General features: G+C 40.3%; 1 protein-coding gene across 1 annotated transcript; it reads right to left on the bottom strand.

The window, feature by feature from the left end:
* Positions 1-436: 436 nt before the first annotated feature.
* Positions 437-8054, bottom strand: LOC308369901 (cytochrome P450 2M1-like; the record flags this gene model as incomplete). Its single annotated transcript, XM_080844461.1, has 9 exons — positions 437-621; positions 2367-2508; positions 3378-3565; positions 3963-4104; positions 4803-4982; positions 5315-5487; positions 5708-5857; positions 7223-7385; positions 7863-8054. The coding sequence occupies 9 exons, from the start codon at positions 8052-8054 to the stop codon at positions 437-439; spliced, it is 1515 nt and encodes a 504-aa protein (XP_080700587.1).
* Between the last annotated feature and the right edge of the window lie 7061 nt (positions 8055-15115).

Below are 15115 nucleotides of genomic sequence, written 5' to 3' on the forward strand. Positions count from 1 at the left end.
GTAGCAATATTTTTCAATGCATTTTGAGCTCAACTCAAAGGTTCTGCGCTTGCGCACGCATGCGTAAAACCCAGTTTGGAGTGATTGCGCAATCCCTACTGAGGCACTGGCTCAGCTGTCCATAGACAGCAATGCATTTGCCTCAGTACACGGCACGTCTATGGCTGATCACTGTCACTGGGAACCGGAAATGCTCAAATTCAGCGATTTTGATAAAATGCTCGAAATTATCGGAATCATGCAGAAATGACACTCGTAACACAGATAGCTAGAGAAATATGAATATTTATTTTATAATACATAAATATATATGATTATTATAATTTTTAATTTTTTATTATTTTTTTTACTTTTCAAAATGAGCCTCCCCTGCCTCCTATGACTGCACGTCCCTGCTGTGAATTATATTACAAGCAAGCAATAATATTAAGAAGATTTATGCCCTGGGTTTGGCGTAGCAGTCGTAGCTGCGAGGCATCCTGCCAAAGCTGCAAAAGCTGGGGCTGGTGTCGATCTCCTCTGGAGGCTTTGTGCCCACAAAGGTGAAGTGCTGGAGAAGAGCGGTGAAGAACAGGAAGAGCTCTGCCCGGGCCAGACCCTCTCCCAGACAGGCTCGTTTCCCTGCCAGGCAAGAAACCAGAAGAGGGTTAATGGGTGGACATGATAAATTCAATGGTAATGATTAGGAATACAAGTGTCATTGTAGTACTCAGGACACTCTGTGACTGCAAGTGATAAAATAACAAGCTTACATGTGTGATAATTAGGGATGGGAACCGAGAACCGGGTCTTGTTGAGAACCGGTTCCCAATGAGCCGAATCTTTAGAATCGTTAGCCAAATTCATAACCGGGTCTGGTCTCTGTGCCGTTTGCGCATGCGCGAACTCTTACAATAAAGTCAGAACACAGCAGAAATGGCAACTCGACAGAAGCGATCTAAAGTGTGGCTTTATTTCACCCGAACGGATGCGAACACGGTCACTTGTAACCTCTGTAAAAAATGTATTTCCTCAAAGGGAGGAAGTACATCTACCATGAATAAGCACTTGAGCACACATGGTATAAAATTACAAGAATGTCATGTTTTCGATGCCAGCAGCAGCTCAACTAACGTCGGCGCTTCATCCCTTACTTGCCAAGGTAAACTCCTCAAAATGTTTTATCATAAGTCTTAACGGTGTAACATAACGGTGTTATCAGCAAACGTTTGCGTTTTCGTGTAAACCATAACTAAACTTAGCACTGAATTGCTTAACAGAATGGGCGATGTTGGACATTGTCATTTATTATATATAATTTACATAACTAGGCTAGCTTAACTGTATAATCTTCTATTTTCAACCGTTGGCTAGAGGCAGGGGCAGTGCTTGCCTCCCCTCTGTTGGTCCTAGGGTAGGGTTAGGCTGTACAAAAGACTCCGTTAATAAGCAAGCAACGCGTGCAGCTCCCTCAGTTTGACAGTTCGATATGGATAAGTTTCTCGTAGCCAATTCAGTGGCAGCAATAGCTAAGTGTTAAATATACTGAGTGCCTAGTTTGTACATGATACAAGTTATTATGTTTCAGTACGTTATTGTGTTTGTAGTGGACTCTACATTGCTATTAGAAGCGTTTAGCATAATAGTTCGCTATTAGCAATACAACCAAGCAACCTACAAGAAAATATACAGTCCTTTACCTCAATAACAAGGGCTGTATGTCAGATCAGAAAATTCAGCGATTTTGTTAGTGCCATTTTTTTCATTATGCAAACCAGCGTTCGCTCTATAAATAATCTCCATTTCCATCCAATTAAGCTGATGATGAGGTTCTAAATCAGACGGGCTCAGAGGCTGCTAGTCTGTCATCGTTACAGGCTGCAGTTAGTACGTCTTCTGTAAGGAAGGAGCATTGTTATTTGTATGAACGTTTATATTAAACAGAACACATTTTATTTAAGTTATGTAAGTTTTATTTAAATTTACACATTCTAGAAATTTATATAAAAGAACATTAATGTAAAAAACCCGTTTGTGCTCTTTTTTCGCCCCTTACCAAATGATAAGAATCGTTAAGAGAATCGATAAGGAATCGGTTCGATAAGCAGGAATCGATAAGGAACCGGAATCGTTAAAATCTTATCTGTTCTCATCCCTAGTGATAATACATGTTATACATGATAATAAGCTTATGTGTATTCAAGGTATGGCTATTAAATAAGGAGACTAATGCTGTAATTCAAATGTAATGAAAACTCATTCGCATAACTCGTAAATACTATACTATTATATATACAGAAATATGTGACATGAGTTGTGAATGTTACTGTCCTTTTCCTCAAAAGCTTAACCATGGCAGGTAGTTCAAAGTGTATTTACTGACGTACCTAATCCAAAAGCCAGGAAGGCATCGTTCTTTTTAAATCGTCCTTCCATATCTAAGAAGTTTTCAGGGTCAAAATTCTCTGGGTTCTTCCACAGTTTAGGGTCAATGAGAACCGAAGAGAGCAGAGGAAGAACCATAGTATCCTGAAGGAGGAAAAGAACACAACATTCAGCTATACAACTCCACGTGGAAGGGGGGAAGGGAGATGGTCTTCTCCGCATGAGTCTACCTCAGTCTGCCCTATCATACACCCCACCTTATTGTACCAACCCACTGTCCATCCCTTTACTGGTTACACTAGCCCTTTGTATAGACTAAATCTTGTATAGACTAAATCTCGTATATTCTGCACTATCTCTTTGCACTATCCACATAAGCACAAGAACACTATCTTGTTGCACTATCCACACAAGCAGCACAAGAACTCTTTCCTCTTGGGCATCTTCACTGTCACTCACAATCGTGTACATTGTACCACAAGGGCAGACCCCATTCTTGTATCTGTTACCACCCCACTCCTTTTGAACATGTTCTCCCTATGTGTATGTGATCCGGTATGTTGTATCTGTGAGTTGTATAAGCTACTGGATGTCCTAACATTTCCCTTGGGATCAATAAAGTATCTCTTTATCTATCTATTTATATATCAACATGAAATGCATATAGATAAATACATATATCATTTTTACAGAGCACAGTCCTGTCAAACTAAAGATCTAAATGTGTTATTAAGAGTGGGAGACTGATTGAGCATTATTGCTTAAGATAAAGATCCTGGCCTATATAATAATGATTCTCAGGGTAAGCTGCAAGACTTACTTGGATTTGCTAAAAAAACAACAACAGGGCATCACCTACACCTGAAAACATTTCTGAAAGTGATTTTATTAAATTCTCTTTCACAAGCTTTTCAACGTAGATATTTTAACAGCAGGTATCCTTACTTACGCACTTTTCATTTAAAAGTTTTGCACACGTAAAGTGATCAATTTTCTAGTATTCATTGACTCACCTTTGGGATAAAGTATTTCTTGAATTCGGTGTCGACGTTCACCTTGTGAGGCACAGAGGTTGGGGTGAGGTCAGCGCTCCGCTGTACCTCATGAATAACAGCGTCCGTGTAGGGCAGCTTAGACCTGTCATCCATTGAGGGGCTTCTGTCCTGGCCAATCACGTCATCAATCTCCTTATGGACACGCGCTTAGAAGATTGCAAACATGTTCATAGTAAATTATCCTAGGAACGCACAGTTCAGCTGCACCTCATCAATCTCCTTTTAGACACATGCTGTGATAGCCAGTGAAAAACATGCCGTTTCTATTGATAACTTCAGCAATAAATAGCTCAGTATACTGTATGTTTTACTAAAGTAACATTGTGGTTTTGAATATTAAGTATTTTATGCTTATTATAGCTTCAGCTATATTACATTAAGCATATATAAAAAATATGTACATATTTTTGGGAAAAAATAAACTAAACATATTTTCATAGCAGATATATTTCATGGTGTAAGAAAAAATTTCAAAAATCATCCCCTTTTTTCCACAGTTAAGAAAAATTAAAACTGAACCATATCAGTTTATTTGGTTCAGACCTTGAATATCCGGGTGCTTAATCATCATCAGTAACGCCTGTCTCAAGGTTGAGGAGGTTGTCTCTGTCCCAGCTGAGAACAGGTTCCACACACTGCTCACCAGGTTGTCATAGTGAAACTCACTATTTGGGAGGTCCTTCTTCTGAAATAAAAAGCCACATACGGTCTCACATCAGTGGAGTTTACTCTTCAGTCCTTGCTGAAATAAGACTGTTTGTCAAGTTAGCAAGTGAGGTCCCCTAGTGGAGAAGTTCTCCAACTTCAGGTTTTTGTACAGTCTGTTGCGAAGCAACACCTCTGCTCCAGGATTTTTCATTCTTTTTTTGAAAGAGCGACCTTAAGTAGTCCTTTAATCTTGCCCTGTTTCTGGTTAATTGACTACTGTGATGTTTCATCCTTTCTTACAGTTTCAGGAAGTCAAACCTGTAAAATATCAGCAACAAAGCTCAAAGTCCTTGAAGACTGGATATTGTTTTTCAGGCTTTTGCGCGCAACTTGCGGGAAGAGGAACGTTTACCTTGAAGTGTAAACACCAATAAACACATAATTATTTATTTCTCTATTTCAGTAGAAAATTGATGATGTTTTATCCCAGATGATCTCTTTGCCTTTAAATAAATGTTAGCACTATCATTATCTGATTTTCCTCTGTATCTTAAACATTTCAGTTAGGTCTAAGGGTATCTAATGACGACCTAATCCAACAGACAGGAAGACATTATTCTTTAAAAATTGCCCTTCCTCGTCTATGAACATTTTGGGGTCACAATTTAACTTTATCCAAGGTCAGCACTTTACCTGAATCATTTTAACCATAAAAGCCTCTGTGTAGTCCTTTACCTGAATCATTTTAACCATAAAGGCCTCTATGTAGTCTTGGGGAGTGGAGTTGGCATCCAGGTGCTTCAGTCGAATCTCTGCCTGATTCTTCACATAATCCTGAGTCTTCTGCAGCAACGCAAACATCGCCTTCTGCCTTCCAGGAATGCGCTTGACAATTTTAGGAAAGATGTTGTAGAGCTGAAAGAGATTGTATTACAACATTGGGCTGTAACTATCTTCCACTCTGAAAAAACTTCAAAAGTGGACTCTGCATACAATTGATAGAATATACTCTTCACAACCTTATCACTTAGTATCACAAACTCTTTTGTGAAAAGGCTTTTCAGTATAACTATCTATATGCTTTTATGATTGTCTCGTGTTTTTCTGTCTATACCAATGTCCTTTGGTATTTCCTGCAGCACTGAGGAAGGGGACCACACTTAATATGTTTGAGTTATTTTTCTTTGGTCAAGAGGAAGGGAAAAGCACTACTTATCTACGCTACTCAAAAGACATTAATTCCATACTATGCCAATGGGACTGTTGAGCACATCGAAGTAAGCAATGACTGTATTGTAGAGCAGCAGGAACTCTGGGTCTTTGTACTCAAACCGGTGCCCAAACACTATGGAGCAGATGACGTTTGACACGGCATTGCACAGCAGTTCTTTGGGGTTGAAAAAGATTAATTTCACAGCATCTTTATTATTTCATATGTGAAATGTGTTCAGAAAAACACTGTTCGTGTTCAAATTCACAGATTGAAGTTGATTCAATGATGAAAGGTGTAATGGATAGTAATCCTGGACTGCACCTTTAAATAAAGGACAGGCAAGGGAAATCCTGATCCTGATCATAGCGTCTATACTGACACACTGATACGAGACACATGGATGAAAAGTGAAGTGCTCCAACCTCACCATCAAACTTATCAAACGCCTTCACCAGGCTCCTGGCCTCCTCTTGGACCCTCTCCTCCACACTCCTCCGCCCCATCCCAAAGTTCTTCAGTGTCATGATGGAGAACCGACGGAGGTCCTTCCAGCGCTGACCACTGCTGGCCAACACGCCTGAGGAGAACAGAACGGACCCACTGACATCTGGTCACAAGTTTATAGTTCTGATAATACATACGTATGATGTATTCGCCCATTGACCAAATCACTTGTATCAATACAGATCATGGTATGCTGCCTCAAGGCATGCTATTCAGATCTGTCTGTTCAGGAAAAATGCATTGATGAAGCTGTATTTTGTGTATGATACACTTAATCAAATGTATGTTGACCAGTCCGTCCCAAAATGAATGACAAAAACAAAAAATGTTTTATGATTTCCTTGGTTGTGTGGGTGCCTAGTGTGACGCTATTAATATGGCATGAACTTGGTTTAATAGTTCTAATTGTCTGGAACGCATGTATATTCAGATCATGGAAAAATGGCAGGAGGGAACCAACTCTGTTAGGGTTATCAGGAGCAGGCAGCCCCAAACACTGGAATCTATGGCAAGGCCTAAAACCAGACAAAGAAAAAGGGTGCTATCTAAATTAGATCCTTTAATAGCCCTTTGGGATGTCCACACTGTCAGGGTTCTACAGCTCTGAAGAGTTCCATATGATAGCACCTTTAATATATGCAAGTCCAATTTTAGAAGGTACATTCTAATAATAGAAATAAAATGGTGTGCAACCAGGAACAAGGTTTTATTGTCTACAATGATGTGCATCAAGGGAGACAGGAAGGTTTCACATTAATATTACCCGCATCTCTAATTTGATAAGGAAACCGTTCTCGCTACTGTGTAAGTTTAAGTATCCTACCAGGATGACAGGAAGGGGTGTCAATCATTAGTCCCAACGCGTATGATACAACTACTCTGAAAACTGCCACAAGGTCTATTCACTGAGAAGGCAGAAAATAACAGAATAACAGACTCACTCTGACCTTGCCGGTATCTGGAACTTTAAGAACACAAAGTTCGACATGAAGGACACAGAAGACAGACACAGTTTAGAACCGTAAAGAGAAATAATGATTCTGATTCACAACTATTTCAACTGTGATGCTCTCTAATGAGGATAAGCAAAATCAGTTTTCCAAACTGAACATTACAACTTACTTTTCAAGAGATATGAATGAAAATTAAACCCATGGTAGCATGAGTTGCAACATTAGTCAAGCCTACTTCGGCACATTATCTTTTGGCACGAATGGTAGTTATGGTGATGCATGAGTTGAAACATTTGCCTTTCTTTCACTCATTATTTGTTGGCACCATTCAATAAAGTGGGTGAAGCTTTTTCCCATGCATGATTCTCCTTCTTCCTTGTCTTCTTATTGAATACACAATGTGATCACAACAGTGCTAGAAGCCCATTGGGGGATCTTCAGTCACTCTCTTGTGACATTAAAAGAAGACCTTCCAGCAGACTCACCAAATCCATTGGTTGACCTCATCATGAGAGGGTACTGAGCCCTCCCATTGAACTCCTCTCCCTGGGTGACAAGGGCATCTTTGATGGTCTGATATCCGGACAGTATGATCACTGGTTTGTTGGCCAGCCAGATGGTACACACTGACCCATACTTGTTGCAGAACTGGTGAGGCAAGGAGAGGGGTTCACTCATGAAAGGTTGAGGAATTTTGTAAACTGCAGCAAACTGGAATAAATGAATCATGACAGTCTGTTTGTTGGTACTGACTGAGTCTGAACTTTACACTCGGTGAAGTCGGCTGAATTGCAACAGACTGAACAGTCAATCTGAAAATAATTTCAACAATACAGTCTTGACTGGAAACTGCAGAGTGTACTCTAGCTGATCAGCCATGAAAAGTATAACCAATCTAAAATAAATTAATTCTGAAAGTTAAGTTAAGTTTTTTGGTTTCTAGCTGTTGTCAAAGCAGATTTCTGGAGAATAGCGTGATGTTGAGATATTAAAGCAAGCAGGGTCTCTGAGGTTGTGGATACAGAAGAGGCACAATTAGAGTATTTTTTGCAGATGACTGTAAAACAAAAGAAGTAAAGTAAGAAAGAAAGAAAACGTGGAGTTTGAAAGAATGTGAACACATACCTCTAGATAATACTTGTATGGCTGCGCTACGCCTATTTGGAATAAATTGCCAACAAGTGGAGCAGGAGGGGGACCCGGCGGTAATCTTTCAAAGTTGCCCCTTTTACCTCGATTCATCCACAGCAATATAAAAACAACAACGCACAAAACCATGGAGGGAAAGTTTGTCTGAAGGACAGGAAGAATATCCATCTTGACGATGCTGTGTGTGGGTTGAAGAGAGCAGAGCAGAGGAGACTGGAAATGGTTGAAACACTTTGTTTCACCAGCTATAACTCACTGGATTTTTGAGGTAGAGCTTCATCTATACTTTTATACAAAGTTCCCATATTTGTTCATGCAAATGGCAACAATTCAAATCTCTGCAAGAATATCACAGCCCTCGTGAGTGTCAAATACATGATGCTGCTTTGTTACCACCCCACTGCCGGCGTAGGTTGGAACAATTAGAACAAAGAAGCAAAAACAGAGGCAATATGCGCACAAAATTAGGTTTATTGAAATAAATAAATGTGTGTGTGTGTGTGTTTGTGTGTGTGCCAGCCTGGAGTGCAGGCTTGTTGTGCCCAGACACAGCAAAGGGCACATTTTACTCAAACTTCCTATGGCTAAGGGCTGCTGCCAAATGGCTCCATACAGATGACACAAAGGTTTTTATCATCAGAGATCCCAGAATCCACAGCGTTAGCTGTCAACATTTTCTTGGCAGGCTTATAACACTTTTTAAAGATGTGTTACAACTCCAACCACTAATTGTTTAGATTAGCAGGGGAAAAATGCATCACGTTTTGCCTGAGAAACTGCAATTGAATCTAATATGTCATATGACGTTATCTGCAATAGTAAAAGTATAAATTAGTCAAAACAATTACTCTCTTGCCTCTCCTTCTCATACATTGAGATAAGGTAACACCGAAAATATTAGAAGAATTTCTTGATGATTCTCTAACCCAAAGGAAAGGTTGCTGTTTGCTAACTGTAACATTATCTGAAGTTTATTGCAATGCAACTTACACTGACTGGAGGTCGTGTGAGTTCCTGTTGAAGTTGACACTTAAACAAAGATGAGTTTTCCCAGGGAAAAGTCCAGGATTTCCTCCGGCATTAGGGTATGAGTAGCATGAGACACAACAACCTCCTCCACTACACGCCTCTTTACCGGAGTTCATTTAATCTCCCTGGGCAAAACCCAGGGACATGCGGTCAGGGGAGGCAGAGCCCAAAATAAAATATTTTTAAAATATAATAATATTTTTAAAATATTAATATTTCTCTACTGATATGTGCTGTAAATGTAATTTCTGCATGATTCCAGTCATTTCAAGCATTTTTATAATCAAAATCCCCAAATTTGTGCAAGTCCTTTTCAAACAGACAGGAGACAGCGAGACGGTGGGTGTGTTCGAAATCTTAGAAAGCTGTCTTGATCCTTGATGTCTTATTGGACAGGTGTCGGATCAGACACGTCCCTTCGGGGGAAGGTATCGCAAAAACCGTAGATTTTCGAACAGTCTATTAAGATGGCATGTACGGCAATATGTGACGTCATCACGCTGTGTGTGCTTATTTTGTTAGCTAGCAGCTACTGTTAGCGATGTGGCTAACGGAAAAATTACTTATTTCAAGGTATCTTATTAAAGCGGAAGAGAAGGTTTAAGACATTTTGAACAGTCCCTGCTCTCTTAATAGGAAGGAAGGAAGGAAGGAGGCATTTTAAGACATTTCGAACAGGGCCAGAGTGTCACTACCCGATCCTAGTCTGCTACCCGATTCTTGTCGCACATGCGTCACTTTGCGACACTGTAGACAGGGAAGCCGTGCATACGACACAACGACAGATCACGTAAGATTGCCAGTTTCAAGTGGTAGAAGTCACTGAACTATACTGCTCTATGGCAATCATGGTAAAGGGAACATTATTAAATATAACATTAAATATACCCATATAATGCGTTAAGACAAGCCCCATATGTTGATGTTGAGCCTTGTGCTGCTTACCGTTTACAACATTATTAAATATTACATTAAATAAACCTACATTATGAGTTAAGACAAACCAGATATGTTGAGGTTGAGCCTTATGCTGTAAACCGTTTGTGTATGAGCATTTAATTGGAAGAGTTCAATTTGTATGAAATGATAGCTGGTTATCTAGCTGATGTTATAGCCTAGTCTCCTCGATTTAACTCTTAAAATTATAATGGGAAAAGGTAGAAACCCTCAGGGTGCTTGAGAAACTTCGTATGAAAGAGTTCATATTCATGAGTGCATATTCACACATTTTAACACGCGTTCATCACAAACTAGCAGCTGCCAACTGTATGTACCTGTGTAAAGAATGCTGATATGAAAAACAAACAGTAGGCTAGTCAAATGTGCAAGCTGCCCATTGAATGGTGATTTAAGATAGTCAATTGGGTTTATGTATTTGTAAATCTGACTCTGAAAGAGTCAGTGCCTCGCCAGCCTCGAACCTCACCGCACGTCAAACAACCCACACATGACTAACATAATGGGCTCTATGCACGCAAGACTCATGCAGAAGATACACTGAGAGGTAACATCGAAAATATGAGAAGAATTTTTTGATGATTAGAAAAATCAAATTACCGTGAAATCTGTACAACAAACATTGTTTTGTATTTGAAAGAGATACTTACACATGGTGAGCAAAGTAAAAATACAGTTCAACACAGAGATATATTGTTTCTACGTGAAACTTGTGAATTTACCCAGGCTAAATGTAACCATCACAAACAATGAACAAAGGACTGACTTACCATGTTGGCCTTTGTGTGTTTGTTCTGGAACCTTCCATTATAATGACCTATGACCTCCCACAGCTGACCTGTACTTAAACTGCAACACTGAAATGATATTCAGTCTTTCCCTGTCTACCTTGATGTGGAGTAGACTCCCTTACCTCGTGGTCCTTTGTCTAAAGTTTATTGTCTATATTCTGGATTCCATTCATTAGAAATGGAGTTCATACAATGCACATGCAATTTTTGCAGAGCACAATCCTATCAGTCTCCTAAAGATCTGAAATAGTTTTTAAGAGTGGGAGACTGAGTGAGCATTATCGCTAAAGATAAAGATACTGGCCTGCATAATAATGATTCTCAGGGTAAGCTGCAAGATTTGCTTGGATTTACTACAAAACAACAGGGCTTCACCTACACAATAAAACATTTTTGAATGTGATTTTTTTTATTATTATTCTCTTTCACAACAGCATCTCAAGCTTTTCAACGTTCTAACATCAGGTATCCTAACTAACGCACTTTTCATTTAAAAGTTTTGCACATGAAAAGGTATCCTTTTTTCTAGTAGCCTACTGATTGACTCACCTTTGGGATGAAGTATTTCTTGAATTCGGTGTCAACGGTCACCTTGTGAGGCACAGAGGTTGGGGCGAGGTCCAAGTTTCGCTGTAGCTCATGAATTACAGCGTTCGCGAGGGGCATCTTAGAACTGTCATCCATGGAGGGGCTTCTCTCCTGGCCAATCACGTCATCGATCTCCTAATGGACACGCGCTTAAAAGATTGCAAACATATTCATATTTTTATTCTACAAACTCACAGTTTAGCGGCACCTCATCCATTTCCTTTTATAGACACATGCTGGGAAAGCCAGTGAAAAAACTTGCTATTTCTATTGATGATAATTTCAGCAATAAATAGGTCAGTAGGCCTATACTGTATGTTTTACTGAAGTAACATTTTGGTTTTATATGTTAAGTATTTCATGCTTATTATATCTTCGGCTATATCGCATGAAGTCATTTGATACCAATGGGCCTCATTCTCGACAGCAGTTGGGAAGACTTTCCGAAGGATTTCAGAAGGAACTCCACTTCGGAAACATTTATGAAAACATTTGCATTCTCGTTATTTTTTTCTTCTGTGCTTTCTTCTGAACTTCAGACAACTTTCAGAACTCGAAATAGCAGTCGTAACTCTACCGGAATCTTCTCAAATGGGATTCCACGGGCCATCTTGTGGTTATTTGAGGAATCGCGTTGAGGAATGACATTTGAAAAAACTCCGTATTACAGTAAAAGGGTTAACGGGCGAATTTGTGAGAACCCGTTGGAGATTGCGTTCACGTCAACTCTACAGACATCCTCGGATTAAAATAATTATGATAATAATAAATACGAGAATATTTGTATTATTAACAATTACGTTTCACATTTATAGTCATAATTATACGAGGTAGTGTTTATTGTTACACTAGGTCTATATGGCTCGTAGCTTGACTGTTCTCTCCCTTGGAAGTCACTTTGGACAAAGGCCGCGTCTGCTAAGAGACTGATTGTGAATGACATGAACACTGCAAATGTAAGTGAATACATAAATAAACACTAAAGTCAATCTCTAAGAATGAATTCATTGCAATTTATACTACTATTGGTGGCCAGTCTTCACCCCTATGGTGGCTATTTCGAACGACAGGACGGACTACAACTTATACTCGTACTTGGGACCGGTCTTCACACCTATGGTGCCTATTTTTCGATTAAAAAAAAAAACAAAAAAAGTGACTACTTAAATGTGTTTTACGGACTTCGGACGTTCAACGTTATACAATATCTCCACCTTATTAATGAACACCTGTTACGAGGTGGATTCGGGAGATTGCGACAGCACACGTTTCTAAAATTGCGTCTCCTAATAAGCAGCTGGCAGGGCGTGTATGTATGCAAATCCACTTTCACGAGAACGCGCATCAATCTAAGAAGCTAATCGGAAGGAACCCAGCTGAGAAGACTTCGGCTGCTTATGAACACATTTTCAAGCGTGCGGGAATGCAGCGGAAGCGTTTCTCTTACGTTGTTTTTGCGAAGTCGTGTAAGAAACATTTCTGAAGAATTACAAAAAAAGGTCGAGAATGAGGCCCAATATTTACATACTTTTCAGAAAAATTTTACAAAATAGATTTTCATAGCAGATCTATTTCATGGTGAAAGAATAAATAACATAAAGCATCCCCTTTTTCCATATATAGATACAATACAAATCAACTGTCAGTTTATTTTGTTTCATACCTTGAATATCCGGGTGCTTAAGGCGAGACACGGCAGGTGAAATATCGATTTTTTCATGCCCTGGTCAAATTTGAGATTTTGGGCTAGTTTGCCTCTTTAACTTGTTATCTTTCATACTACCATAAAGAAAACGTCAAAATTACACATTTAAGTGTCTGTTTCACTGCATTTAGTTCAGCCGCGGCATCCATTTTCTCCTAACTTTACCAAGAATTCTCCCTTGAACCACGTTCAGCGTTTCGTCTTTTTACACGACATCTTTCATGTCTGGAATGACTTTAAACCTATGAGCCTCGATCAGAAGGCTGTGTAATCCAAATATGGGCATTTCCTTTCTTTTCAGCAACCAATCCTGACTTTCTGAAGGGATTCATTGGCTGACGGCGCTTTTCTGCTAACGTGATTCGCTCAGTGCCCCACGTGTTGTCTTTAAATGCGGTTTTCTCAAAATGAGTGTTTTTTCATTTTTAGGTACACATTTCTCAGCCTATGTAGAACCTAGGTACACCACACTTCCCAGTTTCACACATAGCATTGTTATGAAGACATCTACAGATGGATTTATTTATAAATTGTTCCTGGCCAGATTTATGGGTCATTTTACCTGGAAATCATGGCGAAAATAGGGTTTTTAAGGCCACGGATAGTATATTTTGATTTCCCAGGTCATAAAAGCAGATATCCTAAAATCCATCTGAGTATTTTTTGTCATTTGATATATGAACAAAATAAAAAAAGAATTTTGGTCCTGGCTTTATCACAGTTTAAGATTCATGTACCTGAAATATATGCAAAAACGTGCATATTTAATGAGATCCAGCCTAATTAGCATAATTAACTATGCAAAATTCAAAAACTTGTAATACATTTTTTTCTTGTAATGATGTATGTAATCAACTGGTAAAGTTTCATGGTGATCCCTTGTATTTAAATTTTTTACCCTATTCACCTGCCATGTCTCGCCTTAATCATCATCAGTAACACATGTCTCATGGTTGAGGAGGTTGTCTCAGTCCCAGCTGCGAACAGGTTCCACACACTGCTCACCAGGTTGTCATAGTGAAACTCACTATTTGGGAGGTCCTTCTCCTGAAATAAATGTCCACATGTGGTCTCACATCAGTGGAGTTTACTCTTCAGTCCTTGCGGAAATAATAGTGTTTGCCAAGTAAGAAAGTGAGGCCCTCTAGTGGTGAAGTTATCCAACTACAGGTTTATGTTCATGCGTGAGCCACACCAACCTGGTACAGTGGCACAAAAGTGAAAGTGAAAGTCCTCTCTATGGCAGAGGTGGTGTAGACACACACACTCTGAAATTAACCTCTGCATTTAACCCATCCAGGGAAGTGACACACACACACACACACAGTGAAGTGAAGTAACACTAACCCGGAGCAGTGGGCTGCCATTGGCGGCGCCCGGGGAGCAGTGATAGGGGTTAGGTGCCTTGCTCAAGGGCACTTCAGCCGTGGGTGTGGGCATGGGAGAGCAGTGGTCTACCACTTCCCCCGCCCACATTTTTCCTACTGGTCGGGGATCGAACCGGCCACCCTTCGGTTTCCGGCCTGAAACCCTAAACAGTAGGCCACGGCTGCCCCTAGGGGAACTCTTCCCTGCTCTACCCTTGGGCAAAAAGAGGGTCAAAAAGAGGTGTAGAGGCAGGGCAACGTGGTGATGATTCAAGGACTGGACTTGTGACTGACCCTCTCCTCCCTGCTATTGTGTCCCCGTCATCTGCACCCCCCCAACCTGGCCCAGTTTACCGGTACCCCCGGGCTGGCAGCACCATGGGCTAGGCACAGGTGAAGAGGAAGGTATCTTCTGCATTCGCACTGGCAACTGTGAACTCGTGCCCCCAGCGAGAACTCTTCCCTGCTCTACCCTTGGGCCCTCAGCTGTTCATGCTGGGTCCAGTGACCTAACAGGGGCCTGTGCTGGGTGCTGCTCCACAGGCTCCGGGTGCCAGCCTCTCCTCTGCCACTACTGCTCCAGTCCAAAAACGGACCAGCAGTGTTCTGCACAACGTGCAAGAAATGTGGGCAGTTCAGGACAGCGGAGACTGGACACAGCCAGTACAAGGGCATAACATACTATAGAAACTGTTCCCAAGGAGCAGTGGTTGGAGGATATAAATAAAATGCATGAAAAATAAATGAATAAATAAAATTGAACTTTGCAGTAAATAATGCACACCTAAATTT

The sequence above is a fragment of the Sprattus sprattus genome (assembly GCF_963457725.1).
Source record: "Sprattus sprattus genome assembly, chromosome: 9".
In the NCBI taxonomy this organism is placed as follows: domain Eukaryota; kingdom Metazoa; phylum Chordata; class Actinopteri; order Clupeiformes; family Clupeidae; genus Sprattus; species Sprattus sprattus.